We start from the raw sequence: 17,204 nt of genomic DNA on the forward strand, positions 1-17,204 counted from the left end.
TGGAACGGCAACTTGTCGCCGCCTTTCAATATTCGCACATACGTCGTTGTGGCAGCACCACCACCTGTTGGCGCACTCCGTGTTACCCGGATACCATAGATACCACACTCGGGAGCATACTTTGTGGCGCGAATCGAGAGGCCATATGGCAGCCTAATTTGGCGCTATCTGTGTGCCATCCAATTAGCCATGTCGGAGAAATCGAAACGCTCTCAAACACACTCACACTCCCGATCAGAGTCGCAGGCTCAGGCGGCTGTCCAACTGAATGCCTCCGGCAGACGCAGCTCCACGCCAACCGGAGCCAATGGCTCCTCCAATCGCTGCCTGATTGCCGTGATTGTGTACCTGGCCCTGCTGCTAGATAACATGCTGCTGACCGTAATTGGTAATGGCCAAATCAATTACAGATAAGCGCGGTAATAAACGATGTGTTTTTTTCGCATTTCCCATTTGCAGTGCCCATCCTGCCGGATTATCTGGCCAGCCTGGAGGCGGATACGTCGTCGGCAGTGGTGCTCAGTCTGGAGGACACATCGCCGTTCGCGAAACTCGGCCATCGGGCTGGAGAATCGAGCGGCGGCCCACATCCGCATCTGTACATCTCCAAGCATCCGATACCGGGCAAATCAATGGTTAACTTCACCCTGTTCCAGCTGGCCACAGATGCCACAACCCCCACGACCACCAGCAGCACCACAACGACCACATCCACGCACAATGCCACGTCCATGCAGCCGCCTCCAAAGCTGACGGATGGTCAGTCGGGCGGCACTAATGTCACTGGAATTGGGCATGGGCATGGGCACAAGAGCAGGAACAGGAAGCTGGCCACCGGCAATCCGCCCACCCACGACAGCAGCAGCAGCAGCAACAACAACAAGGAGTTGACCTTGACGCAGGAGAATGGCTCCATCGGCCTGCTGCTGGCCATGAAGGCCCTGGTCCAATTAATTTTCAATCCGATTGTCGGCAACGCGTCCAGCAAGTTTGGCTACCGCCTTCCCATTGTCGTCGGCACCTTCTTCCTGCTCCTCTCCTCGCTGGGTAAGTGGTCTATTTGGGGGCCATTGATTGGTTTTTCAATTGGCAGGCACCTCATCAGGCGGATTTCATGGAAATGGAATACTAACTTGCACTATATTTTTCAACATTATTTAGCATTTAATGCGTAACCTCGATCCAACTACTTATATACCTATCTACCTTTCAGTTTTCACGGTTGGCGAATCCTACTGGGCACTCCTGGTGGCGCGGGCGGTGCAGGGCGTGGGATCCGCTTGCATCAACATCTGCGGCATGAGCCTGGTGGCCCAGCATTATCCGGAGGAGGCCCGTCGCTCCAAGGTGATGGGCATCATACTGGGAAGCATCGCATTGGGAGTGCTGCTGGGCTATCCCTTTGGCGGTATTCTGTACGATCTGATGGGCAAATCGGCGCCGTTTATCATTCTGTCCACTCTGATGTTCCTGAGTTTGGGTCTCCAGCTGCTGACCATGGATCTGACTGTGCAGCCGGAGGTTGTGGTGGAGGATAGTCCCAAGTGGCGAACGCTGCTCGAGTGCAAAATGATCCTGGCGATTGTGTTGGCCATTTGGTTTTCCACATCTACAATGGCCATGCTGGAGCCGTGTCTGCCCATCTGGCTCATCCAGTATCTGAAGCCCAACAAGTGGCAGCTGGGCACCGTTTTCATTCCCGACTCCGTGGGCTACTTTGTGGGCACGAACTTCTTCGGCAGCATTGCCTACAAGTATGGCCAGGTTAAGGTGTCCTGTGTCAGTTTGCTGCTGGTGGGAGTAGCCTCTGTTTTGGTGAGAACATTTATTTATAAAATATAATTGGGATTATGCTCCAATTGTAACACTGAATTTTACAGATACCGAGTGCTACAACAGTTGCCCAACTCTTGATGCCCCATTTCGCCTTGGGCCTGGGCATTGGGGTAATCGATGCGGCACTGGTACCACTTTTGGCCACCTTCGTGGATGCAACACTCTCCCAGGAGGAGCAGGGCGAGGGCAGCAGTTCCATGTCCAGCTACGGCACCGTCTATGCCATCCAGCAGACCTCCGTCAGCCTGGCCTATTGCTTAGGTGAGTTCATAATATCTTTTTCCAAATAAAAGTGTATATATATATCGTGTTTATAGCTCCCCTGATTGGCGGTGAGTTGGCCCAGACCTTTGGCTTTGCTTGGCTGATGCGCATTGTCGGCATTTTCAATATGATTTATGGGCCCATTCTGGTCTACTTGCACCAGAAATACGATCCAAAGGTAAACAAGTCTTAATATTTTCCAATGACTCTTTGAACTATTTATATGTTTTTATGTTACAGGCCCTGAGGGAACGGCATAACGATATGCTGCTCCAGAGCAGCGGGCGAGGATCTAGGTATAAACAACTTTACAACTCCATGGATGTGGAATAAGCTGTACTGCCCAGTTGTCCGGAATATCCAGGAATATCAGACAACCTTGAGTGTCCAAACTAGGCGTTCCTTTGGCTCAATAAAGCAATATATGTGTATGGAGCTGATTTTTGTAAACCATTTAATTCCCGATCAAATTTGAATCTCCTGTAACTAATATCACTTTACCATGTCTTGAAGTAACTTAAGTTCTTATGATCAAATTGTCCGATTAAAAAGTATTACGCAATAATTATTTCAATGGGTTTTTAATGAATTTTGGTTAAAAAACCTTTTCAATAACAAGTGTGCCATGGATCCGACTTCGCCTGGAGCTGAGAGGTCGAGCTCCATGAATGCCTCATTCTACTCTTGAAATCCTTTCGGCAAACACCTCAAATTGGGGACTAAATTTAAAAACATTTTTTCTTTCTAATATTGCACAAAACTAAATAACTTCAAAATGGCGGTGCGACCTTTTGGTGAGTGGAAATTCATTGAACTATAGAATGGGAGAATAATATTCCCATTTTCTTCGAAGGCCCCGGACCCGGCGTCTATATGCTGCCCCCCACTGTGGGCTATGATAAGCACGATAACCGCAAGCAGCGGATGCCACAGTACTCCTTTGGCATGCGCACCCGTGCGCCTGGTGAGGATCTGGGTCCTGGTCCCGGGGCCTACAAGGTCGACAAGTTGACGCGCTATGGCACGAGCAAGGGGTTGGAGTTCTCAATGGCGCCCAGGACCAACGTCATCGGTGAGTACTTCACTAATACCAAATACGCGACTCTTTTTGATTAAACTGCATCATCGTAGACAAGCGAAGCAGTCCTGGTCCCGGAGCTCACGATGTCCACAATAGGCCATTCTTCAAGGGTGTAAATGCTCCGTCCTATTCGATGGGTCTGCGAACGGACTTCAACTTCAAGAAGGATGGTCCTGGTCCCAATGCCTACAAGTACGAGGTCAATGCGGTTCGTCCTGGAGTTCCCAGCTATAGCATGTGAGTATCTCCATCTTACAATAGTTATTCCATTGCTAAGTTGCTCATATTTGTTTGTATCTCAGGGGACTGCAGACGAAGATTTTGAACAAGACGAATTCGCCGGGTCCGGCTGCATATGGTGGTGGTGATATCAATGTCAAGCTCACCCGTGCTCCGATATACTCGATGCAGCCGCGCACCACTATTCCGGGCGAGAATGTCGGACCCGGACCCAACTACTACGACCTGATGTACTATCGTCCTGGCAAGAGTGGACCGGGCTACTCCTTCGGTGTGCGCCACCACCAGTTCGCTCCGCCCATGATAGTTAGATGTGACAACATGTAGATCCAGTGCAATATTAGAAGAAATGTTCCAAAATTTTTGTGAATAAACAATTCTTTTGATACAAAGTTTTATAGTTTATGGATAACGCTGTTTGGGGTTAAAACTGAAGTGGGTTTTTTTCAGTAAGGTAGAACGCCTCTAAAAAAGAGAAAAATGTGAATTTGGATAAGGTAATCGCAGAAGACGTAAATCCAAGCAGTTCTTGAACTTGCTGTCAAATAAGTATTTGAAAACAAATTTTTTTGATGTATTAAACAACAAATATACAATTACATTTTTTTGTATCAACCCAGCAGTGAGTTTGCTGGCATGGAAACACACATTACTATTTTACGGGACTAGGAGGAAGTGCTACTTTATTAAGGCTTTTGAAGAATGCCTATTTTTTTTTTAGTTTTGTATATTGACTAGTTCTTTTCAATTTCGCGGGAAACTGCTCAGTTTGTTGTTGCTCGCACTTAACAGAGCGCTGTTAGCAAGATAATGGTTCGAGTGCTCGCTAAATGTAACTGGAACTCAGAACCATCGATTTTATCTAACTCCGGTATTTTTCAGTCACAAAATTCTTTTTCTCCGAGTTTCTCGTTTTGTTTGTAGATTTTGTCTGTTTTATTTATAGTTTTTCGAAAGAAGTTGGCGAAATTGGCCAAGTAAATTGATAGATTGCTCCAGCCCGTAAATTAGTTGTGTGTTTTGTGTGTCAGTGGCTCGTCGGGCATAGAATATACATATATATACAAATATATAGTATAGCAATTTGTTAATAGTTAAGTGGCCAATAAAGGGAGACGAAAAATTCGCTGAGCATTCGCCACGCAAAAATTCGGCCACTGAATTTTTGCCTTCCATGTTCCCAGCTTACGATTGGTAACATGTTGAGCAATGTGGCGGGTGCGGCCGCTCCAGGTGGTGCACCAGGTCAACCGCAGCAGGATTTCGAGGAGGGTGCTCCACGGACACCGACGCTACCGAATCCGCCGACCTCGCAGGAGCAGGCCAGGACCCCCAACCAGGAGGGCCGCCACAACGCCAATTCCCACTCCCGTCGATCGGGTGGTGGCCAGGTGCCATCCAAAAGCCAGGGCAACAACGAGTGCCAGTTCTTCTTCGAGGACGAGGTATTCCGCATCGATCGCCGTGGTCGCGTCCATTTCGGCTTGGTAACCGAAACGACCGAATCCTATTCCTCCGACGACGAGGACGATGACGACGGCCTGTCCAAGGGTGAGGTGCGTGTGGCCTTCTATCCAGATGGCAAGGAGATGGTGCACACGGAACAGTCGGTGAGTAAACTCCATTGAGGTTATGTAACGCTCAAGGCCTCTCTCCAAAAAAATAATAACTGTTTTCACAACTGTTTTGGGTTTGCTCTTCACGTTCTTCTGACACGTGTTTGTTTGCTTCTTTTCCAATTTGTTCCATCGATTCGACCCCAAACCATGTGGCATATACACAGATTGGTCTGGCGGATCGCACCCTAATGCCCGGCGATGTGGTGCGGAGGCGTCTGCCAGGACAAAAGGATCTGGTTGGCCAGGCGGGCTACGTGCGGGATGTCAATGTGTGCGCCGATGTCATGGTAATGGGCTCCAAAATGGTCATCAAAAATGTGCCCGCCGAGCGACTGCGACCGATATCCGAATGGACCAGGGATGTGCCCGTCTGCCTGGACACCTGGATAGGCACCACCGTCAATGTCGACGAGTGCGCCGTGCTCAGGTATGCTTTTAATTTCATTATATCCTTGGCAAACATCATTTTCAATTTATTCTTTATTCAAGATCCGCCAATGGAGCCCGTGTGGAGATCACCTCCAACGATTTCCACAAGTTTAAGGATGCTGTGTCCCAATGCGCCCGAGAGGTCTTCAATCCGAATGTCTACTTTCCGGGAAACATTGTGGTCGGTCGCATGCCGCCTCCGGATCGTGTGAAGAATCTGACTCCTGAGATTACTCTTCCCGTAACTCGCAAGGGTCGTGCTGTGGTAGGCAGATATGAATCCTTTATAGATTTGTAGTCTCAAATGGCTTGTAATACTACTTGCGCTTTTATTTTCTTTTGCATGGTAGATTAATCAATCGCTTATTTAGTAATTTAACTTAAGATAGACCCGCCTACCAGCGCTAATTGAATAAAACCTTATTGTTCCAGTACACCGTGGAATCTATACGCACTACAGCAGTCAATGTGGCTTGGACTTGCCGCGCAATCTCGAAGATCGAAAATGCCTTGGACTGCGATCCTCTAAAGCAGCCGAAGACCTCGATCAAGGGTGAGGAACTGAACAATGTCAAGCGCCTTAGCATCTATGAGTCCTACGTGCTGCAAATTCACGATCGATTCTACCTCAAATATTCAAAATGTGATCTATTAGTTAAATACGCCGACTGGGAAGAGGAACAAGGTATGGTATTAACTGGAAATGGCTAAAGAGGTAGCAATAAACGTACATATATACATTCCATGTATTACAGCGGAGAAGTACATCCCCATTTATCACACCCAGAAAAAGATGGAGCGCAAGTCCAGCAAACTGAACGCATCTGCTTCCAGTAGTGGGAACGCTCGCAGTGTACCAAAGTTCCGCCGCCTGGCCAACAAGTTCAGCGGTATGCGCCTGCCTCGACCGGCAAGCGACCACGCTCACAACGCTTGCAAGTCGTTTAAGCGCAGCAAAGAGGATATGTTGACATCGGAGGATGAGGATGATATCGAAGAATCCATACAGCCACTTGAGCATTCAATGACTGCCGAAAAAGAAGTGGAGGTGGTTGAGGATGCACAGTCTCCGTCCGCTGCTACCACAGCTGCAGCCGGTGGCGCAGCTGGTGCCGGCGTTCAGGCTCCCAGAATAACGATGCGATCTGCGAAGAGGCGACACGTAAAGAAAAAAATGCGATCTGTGAAGAAACTAATTTCTACGCCTTTTACCAAAAAGGAATCGACTCCCAAGGATGGCGATGAAATCGTGGTGGAAACGCTGGTCGTTTACAGCTCGGTGACGGTCGTCTGGCAGGATGGCACGGTGGAGACGGGCATTCACTCCACTCAACTCTATCCCATCCATCATTTGGATAACCACGAATTCTTTCCCGGCGACTTTGTGACCAAAGCTAACGAGAACAGTACGGGAGCCACCGATTACGGGGTCATTCAGTGCGTGGACCATGATGAACGCATAGCCAAGGTCATGTGGTTCAACATCTACACCCATGTGGATAATCCAATGTGAGTGTATTTTACCTCTTTAGCAATATGAATTCTAATTCATTTTCTCGTTGTAGTCCCTTGTTCAAAGAATTGGAGGAGCTGAGCGTTTATGACTTAAAGGATCACTCCGACTACCAGTACCGACCCGGCACAATGGTGATCCGAGTGTCCAATTTCACGGGTGAGGATGTTAATTCAACTGCTGGCCAGGTGATCGACAACTACCCCGATGGTCGAGTGCGTGTTTGGTGGGCAAAGGGGCATATCACAATGTGCTACCCTCAGGATCTGTTCGAGATTAACCACAACGATGAAGTACAAGATGCGTACGATTCAGATGGATCCGAAGACTCGTGGGAGACGCAATCGGAAAACAGCCGCATATCGTCAATGGACAACGATGATGATATTATAACGGGCATTGATGGCGCCACGAGGGCAATGAAATCGCTTGAGAAGCTCTTCCGCGTTTTACACCCCAATCGCAAAGCGGAAGTGCTCAACGATCTGCTGGCTGTGTACAAAAATTGCCGGGCCCTAGACCGTTTGCTGAATACTAACTTCTTCGACGAATTCCACTTTCATGGCATTGTGCGTTGCAAGACTAATAGCTCTGACATTTGTTCTGACACCAATGAACTTGCGAAACCAACCCCAGAGCCCTCGGCCGCCGTTCCCAAGGTGTCATCAACGCTCCAGATAGAAGTGGACCCAGTCTTGATGGTACCGTCTGTTCAGTCATCATCCACTCCTACTAAGCGAAAATCATCTACGGAGATGGATGAAGTTCTATGCAAAAAGAGCACTGATGAGATCACGGAGGAGCAAGACGACCATGAGGAGGAGGAGGAAGAGGCGCCAGATGATCCCCCGTTGGTGAGGAAGTATCGCAACGAGTACACCGAAATGTTCGCCAACGCCCGTGAAAGTATTGCAAAAGCGTTTGAAAATCGTACAAAGGTAAGAGTACTACAAATTTTTTAAATCTATTGGTTGCTTGGTGACACAACTTTTGCTTTTCATTCAGAATGATTCTGGCGTCCACTCGCGCGGTGAAATCACCTCGGATGAGTCTAATAATCCAGACAGCGAAAATAAGTTGGTCATAAAGCCACCCACAATAAATATAATGGAGGACTTTGAAATTGAATTGGTTGCAAATCGTGATGCCGACGTCTGCGAAGTCTTTTGTTATTTGATCAAGGATCAAATGGCCAACTGCCGCAAGGCGGTCGCTGAGACGTTGAACCCGTCAAATAGCTATCCCAAGCCCGAGAACGATGTGGTGGGCGAAGTAGAGGAAGCCGCTGAGGTGGTCTACGTGGATGCGGAATCGTTCAATGATGGTGCTACCAATGATCAAATGGCGGAGGATGAAGCCATGGAGCAGCCATTGAATCTTAACGCGCTGTCCGAGTCGCTGCCGGCCATTGACAGTCCCATGGCCTGCTCCTCACCATCCAGTTCAATGATACCCAACACGCCCTCCGATAACGAGAGTAGTTTCCAAGTGCTGCCCAATGCGCCAGCGGCACATCATTTTATTAGCAACCAGGTGATTCCGGCTAACAAGGCACAGTATCAGCGAGCTGTGCAGCGGGAATACCATATGCTTATGAGCTCGCTACCTGACGGCGTTGTGGTACGTGCCTACGAGGATCGCATGGACCTAATGTCAGTGATGATGGTGGGACCAAAGCGCACGCCCTACCAGAACGCCCTATTCTTCTTCGACTTTCAAATTGGTCGCGACTACCCGAAGAGTCCGCCGGTATGCCACTACATCAGCTACTGCACGGAGCGCCTGAATCCAAACTTGTACGAGGGCGGCAAGGTGTGTGTGTCGCTACTGGGCACATGGTCGGGTCGCGACAGCGAAGTGTGGTCGGCCAGCAGCACCATGCTCCAGGTGCTCGTCTCCATACAGGGACTCATACTGGTCGATGAGCCCTACTATAATGAGGCGGGCTACGAAAAGCAAAGAGGTAACCTGCTGTTTATATGCAATGCCAATGACTGCATTTATAATAATCTTACCATTTGTTTTTAGGCACCCAACTGGGCAATGAGAACTCTCGTGTCTACAACGAGATGGCCATCATAAAGATTGCCCACTCCACGGTGAAGCAGTTGAAAAATCCGCCGCTCATCTTTCGCAATGAACTGATTGAGCACTTCAAGGAGTTTGGCAGCGAGCTGTATGGCCGCATGCTGGCCTGGTCCGAGTATTCCCTTGAGGCACAGCGACGGCGTGTAACCAGCATCAAGGGTGAGTCCGCCAGTTACTCAGTACTGCGCAATGAGTCATCATCCATTTCCTTAGACATGCCTGCGGATTACAAGGCGCCCTGCGAGCTACCCGAATTCCCGCTGCTGCCATGCAGTCGAGGCTTTTGCATAGCGGTCAAGGGCGTTTTGAGCCAACTACAAAGCGAGCTGACTGCCTTGGGTGCTAATCTGGTTACGGATGAACGCAATGGCATTGCGACTGGTATTGGCACTGCGCCGCGTGCTGCTCCGGAGGAGATCTGAGTGCCACGCGCATGCCTGTGAAAATGGTGCCTATCAGAAGAACCACAAGACTTTTGCCGCTTGCGTTTTGGGAGTCTGATCTGGGCCCCCGGCAAGGGTCACCGTTTTATAGCCCCTATCTTGAATCTCGAATTTCTCTCAGCTCATATTGCTGGCAAACAGCCTTTTAGTTAAACAAAATTTGTTAAGATTATTGGTTATTAGTTCACACAAAGAAAACAAAAGAAAAACAATGTAAAGCTGAATTATATATAGCGCGCAACTAAGCATAAATTGTTAAACGGAACCGCCTCATGTAATGTCAGTGATTTTTAACTTTTGTTGTTGTCAGGCCAGCTAACAAATTGTAATTAATGTTTTGTTCCGACAAATGTGAACGCTGGCCTACGCGAGTCCTTGTAGGCATTCCACTAGTACTTAGCTTAGTTAGTCCCGCCCTCGCCCCCCAATCAGCACCATGTACGTAATATTGTAAGCTAGCCAATGCAAGAAATGTGAATAAACTAGCAATTTTATTTATTATGCCTCCAATTTCTGCTGTATCCAATCGATAAACGCCCCCGTGCGGGTGTAAACGCCGGGCCATCCGCCGATCCCGCACTGCTTAGTGCCGTAGGAGGTGATGCCAGCGATGTAGAATACATCCCGGCCGCCAGTCGCTATGGACACCATCAAAGGACCGCCGGAATCGCCTTCGCAGGTATCCTTACCCTTCATGCCGCCGGCACACAATTGGGACTCATATAGTTTTACCTTGAAGGAGCTGTACTTCTCCTGGCATGTCGTTCGGTTCGAAACGTTCACGCCCACCTTTAGCTTGGTCGGGCTGGGCTGCCTGCTCTCAGTGAGGCCCCAGCCGGCCACATCCATGCCGTAGTCCACGAACTGGTTCTGGGTGAGATCGCCTGTGGGCAGGCAAATGGGGCGCACATAGTCGGTGTAGCTGGTGATGGAATAACAATGATGAATACGTTGTGGAATACTCTGCTCTCACATTCACACACCTGACACTACTCTTCAGACGCACCAAAGCAATGTCGTTCTGCTGGTCCACGGAATTGGGCACGTACTGGTCATGCACGATGCCCTTCTCCACCTCGATGTCGATGTGATTCGGTGCGCAGATGCGCTGTCCGTTCATCTGCGTGGCGCAGTCGGGATCGGTACGAGTGTCCCACTCGCCCAGGCGAACGCCGTGCAGGACGACGCCGGACTGCTCCAGTTTTTGGTTGGCCAGGCAGTGGCCAGCGGTCAGGACGTAGCGGGAGTTGAGCAAAGTGCCGCCGCAGTTGAAAGTAAACGGACTTGAAGATGTGGCATCAGCTGAATTATACAGAATATTCCATGAGTAAGGAACGGTATTCATACCAACTGACCTTTTTTATACTGCAGCAATGCCATCCACGGAAATTCCCAGATGCTCGTGTTGGTTCCACCAAAAATGCGATCAGCGAAGAGGAATCCGCAGACGTCGTTTCCAGGCAGCACATTGCCCGGCTGCTCTTCATCTCCTGGCAGATGCGATGACTCCGCCGGCTCCTCGCTGTCGCTCCGTTTGCTACGCGGGCAGCAGACAAGGGTGCTGTTCAGCTGACCCTCAGCTCGGTTGTCCAGTCCACATTGACTCTTGGAGAGGAGGAGACGCTGGGCGGGAGTCTTTGGCTCCGTCGTCAGCAATTCGGCGAGATAGGGGCAGCTGGTGATGTGGATGCACTGGCCACGCTCCTCGCTCTCCTGGGGAGCACAGCTGCCGAAGGTTATCCGCGCCGCGTCTGGAAGTGGAAAGCGATGCATTCTCACCGGTTCTCAGTCAATACATAAAGGTCAAGATATTTTTCAAAGGTATCTAGTAGATATTATCTACACTATTGCTGGAAAACTGAACTGATCTACCTCATTGCAGTTAGATTCAAGCTGCACTTTAAACTATATGTAACATTTTAAAGGCAGTTAAAATATTTTAAAAATGATACTTCAGTCGTTTCTTGGTTGCCCAGGACAGCTCACCCACCTGAAAGTTGGACCCATTCGGAAAATGCGCCGATCAGCAGTGGCAAAAGTAGAAACTTCCATTCCGTAGAAGCCATCTCGACTCTCCAGAATCCTAGGTGATACTAACCAAGCTCTCCGGCTCTACGCTCTACCTACGCAGTGGATTTGATTGACATGAGGCTATATCTGGATATATATCACTTAACAGGTTGAGTGAGACGCATATTGTTGGAGGGATTTTCCTCTACTTTTCCATTAGAATATCGGAAATCACATGGGTAATCCACTAGTGAGAGAAAAGCTGTGCACTTGCAACCGGTTGTGCTCGCAAACCTGACCATGCCGATATGTTGTGAATTGATCAACCCCCAATATATGTACATTGCGATTTTCACATGGCTAGCACGTATCTACATTTATTACGGCTCCAACTTCTGCTTGATCCAATCGATGTAGGCCCCCGTGCGGGTATAGACGCCGGGCCAACCCTTGAGGCCGCAGGGCTTCGTGCCGTAGGAGGTGACGCCGGCGATGTAGAAGACATCCCGGCCACCTGTGGATATGGGCACCATCAGGGGACCGCCGGAATCGCCACCGCAGGTATCCACGCCCATCTGCCCGCCGGCACACATCTGCGTCTCGTCCAGCTTCACCTTGAACGTGGAGTACTTGTCCTGGCAACTGGTCAGGTTCCAAACGTTGACGGTGATCTTCAGCTTGATGGCACTGGGCTGCATGTTCTCGGTGAGTCCCCAGCCGGCCACATCCATGCCGTAGTCCACGAAGTTGTTCTGGACCAAACTATCTGTGGGCAGGCAAATGGGACGCACGTAGTCCGTGTAGCTGTGGGAGGCAAACAAGAACCATGCCAGTGGAATACTAGAGGGATCTCTGGTCCACTCACCTGACACTCCTCTTGAGGCGCACCAGCGCTATGTCATTCCGCTGGTCCACGGAATAGGGGCCAAACTGCTCGTGGATGATGCCCTTCTCCACCTCGATGTCGATGTGTTTGGGCGCACAGATGCGCTGTCCGTTCATCTGGGTGCTGCAGTCGGGATCGGTGCGGGTGTCCCACTCCCCCAGGCGAACGCTGTGCAGGACGGCACCGGACTTGTCCAGCACTCGACTGGCCAGGCAGTGTCCGGCGGTCAGGACGTAGCGGGAGTTGAGCAACGCGCCGCCGCAGTTAAAGGAATAGGTTTCGGAAAAAACTGAAAGGAGTTTGAGCGCCTCATGAAAAGACTTGCCTTTGTAACTATTTCATTGAGATTTGCTAATATATATTTCTAGTATCATCTTTTTAATGATCCCATCCTTGGGAAATCAAACTAACAAACTGATCGTCAAATAGATTTGAAAAAGTGATTAAGGAATGATTACAGCTCACCTTGTGCAATAACCTTCTTATAAAAGATTAGAATGCGCCATATACTCACGTTTTTTGTACTGCAGCAACACCATCCATGGGAATTCCCAGATGCTCGTGTTGGTGCCCCCGAAAATGCGATCACCGAAGAGGAAGCCGCAGACGTCATTTCCAGGCAGCACATCGCCCTGCTGCAGTGCATCCCCCGGCGGAGGAGTCGCCTCCAGGTCAGCGCTATTGCCCCGCCTGCTCTGCGGACAGCAGACCAGGATGCGATTCACCAGGCCCTCAACCCGGTTGTCCAAGCCGCACTGGCTCTTGGTGAGCAGGACCCGCTGGGCGGGAGTCTTCGGCTCCGCCATCAGCAGGTTGGCCAGGTAGGGGCAGCTGGTGATGTGGACGCACTGGCCGCTCTCGTCGCTCTGCTGGGGCGTACAGCTGCCGAAGCTGATCTGCGCCGCGTCTGGAAGGGAAGAGCGCGGTTTACGATGCAGTCTAACCGGTTCTGAAGCCATCCATTACTGGTGGACTTCAAAACTAATATTTTGTACTGAAATTCGTAGTACGGCGAACTGTTTATTGATTTTTTATATATTTTATATTTTATATTTACACCTCGATGTTTATTGTTTAATGTTATTGTTTCACAAACTTTAAGTTCTTAGTTTTTCTAGCTTATATCAAAGCTATGCCAGCTTACTTCAGGAATGATTTACTTTAAACTTTTGAAAGAAAACACCAGTGATAAGGACAGCTTACCCACCTGATCGTTGGACCAACACGGAGAATGCGCTGACCACCAGCGACAGCAGCAGAAACTTGCGATCCGTGGAAGCCATCTCGTCGCTACGGGCTCCGAGCTGATACTAACCAAGCTGATACTAATCGAGTTGTCCGGCAGTTTCTCTCCCGGTGCATTCGTAGAGGTTATCATAGATCTACAATCTAAATTTTAAAGCCAGGCAAAAGCAATGTATTTGAATGAGGTTGGTCTTTCCCAGTCTTGTTTACATACATATTAGGGCAGCTGAACTGGGCAAACCCGCAGGTGGACTTCCCAGAAGCTTTTTTCTTTGATGCTTAATCATTATTCTAGCTTTAATGGACTGTTAACATAATTAGCAGTAATTAAGACAGCATAACAATTAATTTCATAGATGAAATTTGTTCAGTCAATCAAGAAATATAAAGTAATGGTTTTATAAAGGCAATTTATTATTCAGATGTCAATAAATTGTTGTTGTTCTTATAAATAATTTGCTTATTAAGCAATGATTTAATGTTTTTTGGGTAAAGATATTTTATTTTGCGAATTTACAGGCCTGTCACCATTATTCATCCTCACTATTTAGGCGTTGCTGACCTGATAAAGTGAATCTGAAATGAAATTAGGGCGCCAAATTAGCCTTAATCCACTTCAAAAAGTGGCCAGTTTTTGTGTAGACACCTGGAACACCAGCAGAATAGCAATGCTGCTGTCCATATGAGGAAATGCCCGCCAGAAAAAAGAACTCGTCCAAATCACGTCCCATGATGCCCATTAGCGGACTGCCGGAGATGCCCGCACAGGTGTCCCTTTCCCGCTGGCCACCGGCGCACATTTGGGACGCGGCCTGGAAGAGGGGATACCTATTCTGGCAATCATATGGATTCCTTTCCCTGATCGTGCTCATGATCACCGTTTGACTGCCTTCAGCTTCACCTGCACCCCAGCTAGCGATTCGCAAGCCCTGTAAGTGGGTGTCCGCATCCACTAGACAAATGGGTCGGATCTGTTTCGTGTACCTGGAGGATTTGTTGAGCCATAAGATGATACCCATAAGATGATGGTGGAAGTCATTGCTACTCACCGAACTGGAAACTGCAGACGGAGGAGCGCGATGTCGTTGATGAAGGCTGTGCCAATCGAAAAGAAACCCGGATGCACTGTAACTTGCTCCACATTTACTTGCCGATGTGGCGGAGCGCACTGGTGATATCCGCTATCCAACGTGATGCAGTCGGGGTTCGTGGACGTATTGTGCTCGCCCAGGCGCACACTCTTCAGCACCAGGTCATTGTGGGTCAAGTAGTCACCGGTCACGCAGTGGGCAGCGGTCAGCACATAGCGGCTGTTGATCAGCGAGCCCACACAACCCGTTTGTCGATCCGACGTCAAGGATAGCCGATTCCCATACACCAAGAGTGCCAGCCACGGGTACTCGTTGAGCTCTGCATGTCCGCCACTCGGAGTTCGGAACACTGGCGGCGTTTGCCCGCAGGTCTGGTTGCCGGGCAGGACGTCACCCAGCTCTGGACAGCAAACGTAGACCCTATACACCAACTCGCGTCCAGGGGGGTCCAAGCCACACTGCCTGTGGGCAAACACATCCTTCTCCGGCTGAGTCATGTCCCTGGGCTTCAGGACCTGCATCAGCGGGGAGCAGCTGACCAGTCTGGTGCATTGCTCATCTCGTGGGCAACTTGATAGCCGAGCTGCAAATAATTATAATGCCCCGATTCGTAAGACTTCGTATCTTCTATAAAGTCAGTATTTATAACTCATTAATGCTGATTAAGAATTTTTATTTTTAAGGGGCAAAAGAGCACTAATTTACTGCACATTTCTGACTTAAAGTAAAACTGCCTCTGCAAGGATATTATTAAGCAGAAAATAGCACCTTCAGATGCCACTTTAAACCATGCTTACCAGTCTCAGCCAACTTGGAAAAAAGAAAGGCTTGAAGAAGGACCCAAATATAAAATTTCGATCCGAGCAACATGGTAGACTTCCGAATCTAGAATGGTACTAAATAGAAGTATTCATATTCTTATGTAAAGGAACCATTATGGTTGTCAACATAATCTGTTCAATTTGGGGTTTTACTCATAAAGTGATTTATTCGCGGATATGACGAAATTCCACTGATTTTAAGTGCAAAGGTTTTATTTAATATATAAGCGTATGCTGTTTCCACATGTTCCATTGAATCCATTGCAGGAATTTGGATGTCTTTGTGTAAGCTGCCGGTCCGGATCCGCACTCATTGTAGCCATAAGATGTGATTCCAGCTAGATATACGAATTCCTCGTCAGCTCGACCCATGGCGGCCATCAGCGGGCTGCCGGAGTCGCCCTTGCAGGTGTCCCTGCCTCCCAGGCCGCCGGCGCATATCTGGGTGTCCTCGTTCAATCCCAAGGATGGTGGGCACTTATCCGGCTTCCTACCAGTGACATGGGCCCGTAGTAGCACATTGCTATAACCCTCCCAGAGAGTCAATCCCCAGCCGGCCACTTGCAATGTATAGTTGTCAAAGGAGGGATTCGAGAATTCATAGCTGCCAAGCTGAATGCAAATGGGTTTGATTGCATCGGTATATCTGTATAAAAAGTATATAGTGTATAAAACAAATGGAATGAGTGGTCCATTGTAACTGACCGCACTGGGAATCTGAGTCGCAGCAGGCCGATGTCATTGTAGGGCCTGTGGTCGATGACCATGTAGTCCTTATGCCTGATAGCCAGCTGCACGTCCATCTCCAGATACGCTGCAGCGCACTTCCTTCTGCCATTCACCTCGGTGCAGTCGGGATTGCTAGTGGTGTCATGTTCGCCAAGGCGCACCCTCCTGAGTTCGTATCCCGATCTCTCCAGACAATGGCCTGCGGTCAGCACGTAGCGATTGGTGATAAGGGATCCTGCGCACATGGACACAAGTCCTCCCCTCCACGCCGGCATGTAGAGTTCCGCATATAGAAGCATGGCCATCCAAGGCATCTCGTTGAGGCCCGCCTCTTTCCCACTAGTAACTCGATCAGCGGCCGGTGTTTGTCCGCATATCCGGCGATTTGGCAAAACGTAATCCCATGCCGGACAGCACACGAAAACTCTGTACACTAATTCCACGCTATTGGGGTCATAGCCGCACTGTCTGGGGCTGAATATCTCCATTTCGGCTGACGTCATGTGTTGGGGCTTCAGAAAGGGCAAAAGTGGAGAGCATTCGGATAGTCGGGTACATATCTCATCCGGTAGACAAGGCAGAAACGCTAACGCAAGTAAGAATTTGTTATTTTCATAAATATTCTTATATTTAAACATTTAAATTTATAGTGATTACTTGACCCGTGTCACATTTATGCTGATAATTGCCTGTATTTAAGTTATTTATATTTAGTTAAAGAATTTCGTTGTATGCTATAACTTATACAGTGAATAGAATACTCTATCTCAAAATGAATTACCAGATTCAGCCAAGTGCACCAGCAGCAGAAAGGATATATACACTCGGAGGAAGTCCATCCTTAACCGTCAAAGCTCAAACAATGTTTGAAGCTAAACTAAAAAACTGCAACACTTAAACAGTCAGCTT

The 17,204-nt window shown here is 48.8% G+C and overlaps 7 protein-coding genes across 8 annotated transcripts; 3 read left to right on the top strand and 4 right to left on the bottom strand.

Moving 5' to 3' along the window:
* The first annotated feature begins 150 nt into the window (after positions 1-150).
* LOC122621150 (synaptic vesicular amine transporter) lies at positions 151-2,668 on the top strand. The gene is made up of 6 exons (XM_043798907.1): positions 151-388; positions 460-1,047; positions 1,214-1,815; positions 1,881-2,097; positions 2,154-2,278; positions 2,341-2,668. The coding sequence occupies exons 1-6, from the start codon at positions 190-192 to the stop codon at positions 2,431-2,433; spliced, it is 1,824 nt and encodes a 607-aa protein (XP_043654842.1). The 5' UTR covers positions 151-189; the 3' UTR covers positions 2,434-2,668.
* Positions 2,669-2,736: 68 nt separating this feature from the next.
* Positions 2,737-3,813, top strand: LOC122621358 (outer dense fiber protein 3-like protein 2). The gene is made up of 4 exons (XM_043799197.1): positions 2,737-2,894; positions 2,954-3,172; positions 3,232-3,418; positions 3,484-3,813. Exons 1-4 carry the CDS (start codon positions 2,876-2,878, stop codon positions 3,746-3,748), a joined length of 690 nt encoding a protein of 229 aa, XP_043655132.1. The 5' UTR covers positions 2,737-2,875; the 3' UTR covers positions 3,749-3,813.
* Positions 3,814-4,293: 480 nt separating this feature from the next.
* On the top strand, positions 4,294-10,023 carry LOC122621880 ((E3-independent) E2 ubiquitin-conjugating enzyme UBE2O). 2 transcript variants are annotated; one of them, XM_043799889.1, is made up of 10 exons: positions 4,294-5,031; positions 5,205-5,467; positions 5,530-5,734; positions 5,902-6,154; positions 6,225-6,631; positions 6,689-6,978; positions 7,035-7,920; positions 7,988-8,945; positions 9,011-9,229; positions 9,284-10,023. In XM_043799889.1, exons 1-10 carry the CDS (start codon positions 4,621-4,623, stop codon positions 9,490-9,492), a joined length of 4,101 nt encoding a protein of 1,366 aa, XP_043655824.1. In that variant the 5' UTR covers positions 4,294-4,620; the 3' UTR covers positions 9,493-10,023. The 2 variants fall into 2 exon arrangements, with proteins under 2 accessions (XP_043655824.1, XP_043655823.1); XM_043799888.1 differs by having other exon boundaries at positions 6,225-6,978.
* On the bottom strand, positions 9,988-11,849 carry LOC122621883 (spaetzle-processing enzyme). The gene is made up of 4 exons (XM_043799891.1): positions 11,504-11,849; positions 10,869-11,264; positions 10,497-10,815; positions 9,988-10,435 (listed from the first exon to the last, which is right to left on the bottom strand). The coding sequence occupies exons 1-4, from the start codon at positions 11,577-11,579 to the stop codon at positions 10,012-10,014; spliced, it is 1,215 nt and encodes a 404-aa protein (XP_043655826.1). The 5' UTR covers positions 11,580-11,849; the 3' UTR covers positions 9,988-10,011.
* Positions 11,850-11,872: 23 nt separating this feature from the next.
* On the bottom strand, positions 11,873-13,744 carry LOC122621884 (spaetzle-processing enzyme). Its single transcript, XM_043799892.1, has 4 exons — positions 13,617-13,744; positions 12,924-13,316; positions 12,389-12,698; positions 11,873-12,327 (listed from the first exon to the last, which is right to left on the bottom strand). The coding sequence occupies exons 1-4, from the start codon at positions 13,690-13,692 to the stop codon at positions 11,904-11,906; spliced, it is 1,203 nt and encodes a 400-aa protein (XP_043655827.1). The 5' UTR covers positions 13,693-13,744; the 3' UTR covers positions 11,873-11,903.
* A 497-nt stretch (positions 13,745-14,241) lies between these two features.
* Positions 14,242-15,603, bottom strand: LOC122621885 (spaetzle-processing enzyme). The gene is made up of 4 exons (XM_043799893.1): positions 15,543-15,603; positions 15,007-15,328; positions 14,704-14,964; positions 14,242-14,638 (listed from the first exon to the last, which is right to left on the bottom strand). The coding sequence occupies exons 2-4, from the start codon at positions 15,264-15,266 to the stop codon at positions 14,242-14,244; spliced, it is 918 nt and encodes a 305-aa protein (XP_043655828.1). The 5' UTR covers positions 15,267-15,328; positions 15,543-15,603.
* A 179-nt stretch (positions 15,604-15,782) lies between these two features.
* On the bottom strand, positions 15,783-17,187 carry LOC122618930 (spaetzle-processing enzyme). Its single transcript, XM_043795522.1, has 3 exons — positions 17,077-17,187; positions 16,272-16,881; positions 15,783-16,212 (listed from the first exon to the last, which is right to left on the bottom strand). The coding sequence occupies exons 1-3, from the start codon at positions 17,132-17,134 to the stop codon at positions 15,783-15,785; spliced, it is 1,098 nt and encodes a 365-aa protein (XP_043651457.1). The 5' UTR covers positions 17,135-17,187.
* Between the last annotated feature and the right edge of the window lie 17 nt (positions 17,188-17,204).

This window comes from Drosophila teissieri, chromosome 3R (genome assembly GCF_016746235.2).
Source record: "Drosophila teissieri strain GT53w chromosome 3R, Prin_Dtei_1.1, whole genome shotgun sequence".
Lineage (NCBI taxonomy): Eukaryota > Metazoa > Arthropoda > Insecta > Diptera > Drosophilidae > Drosophila > Drosophila teissieri.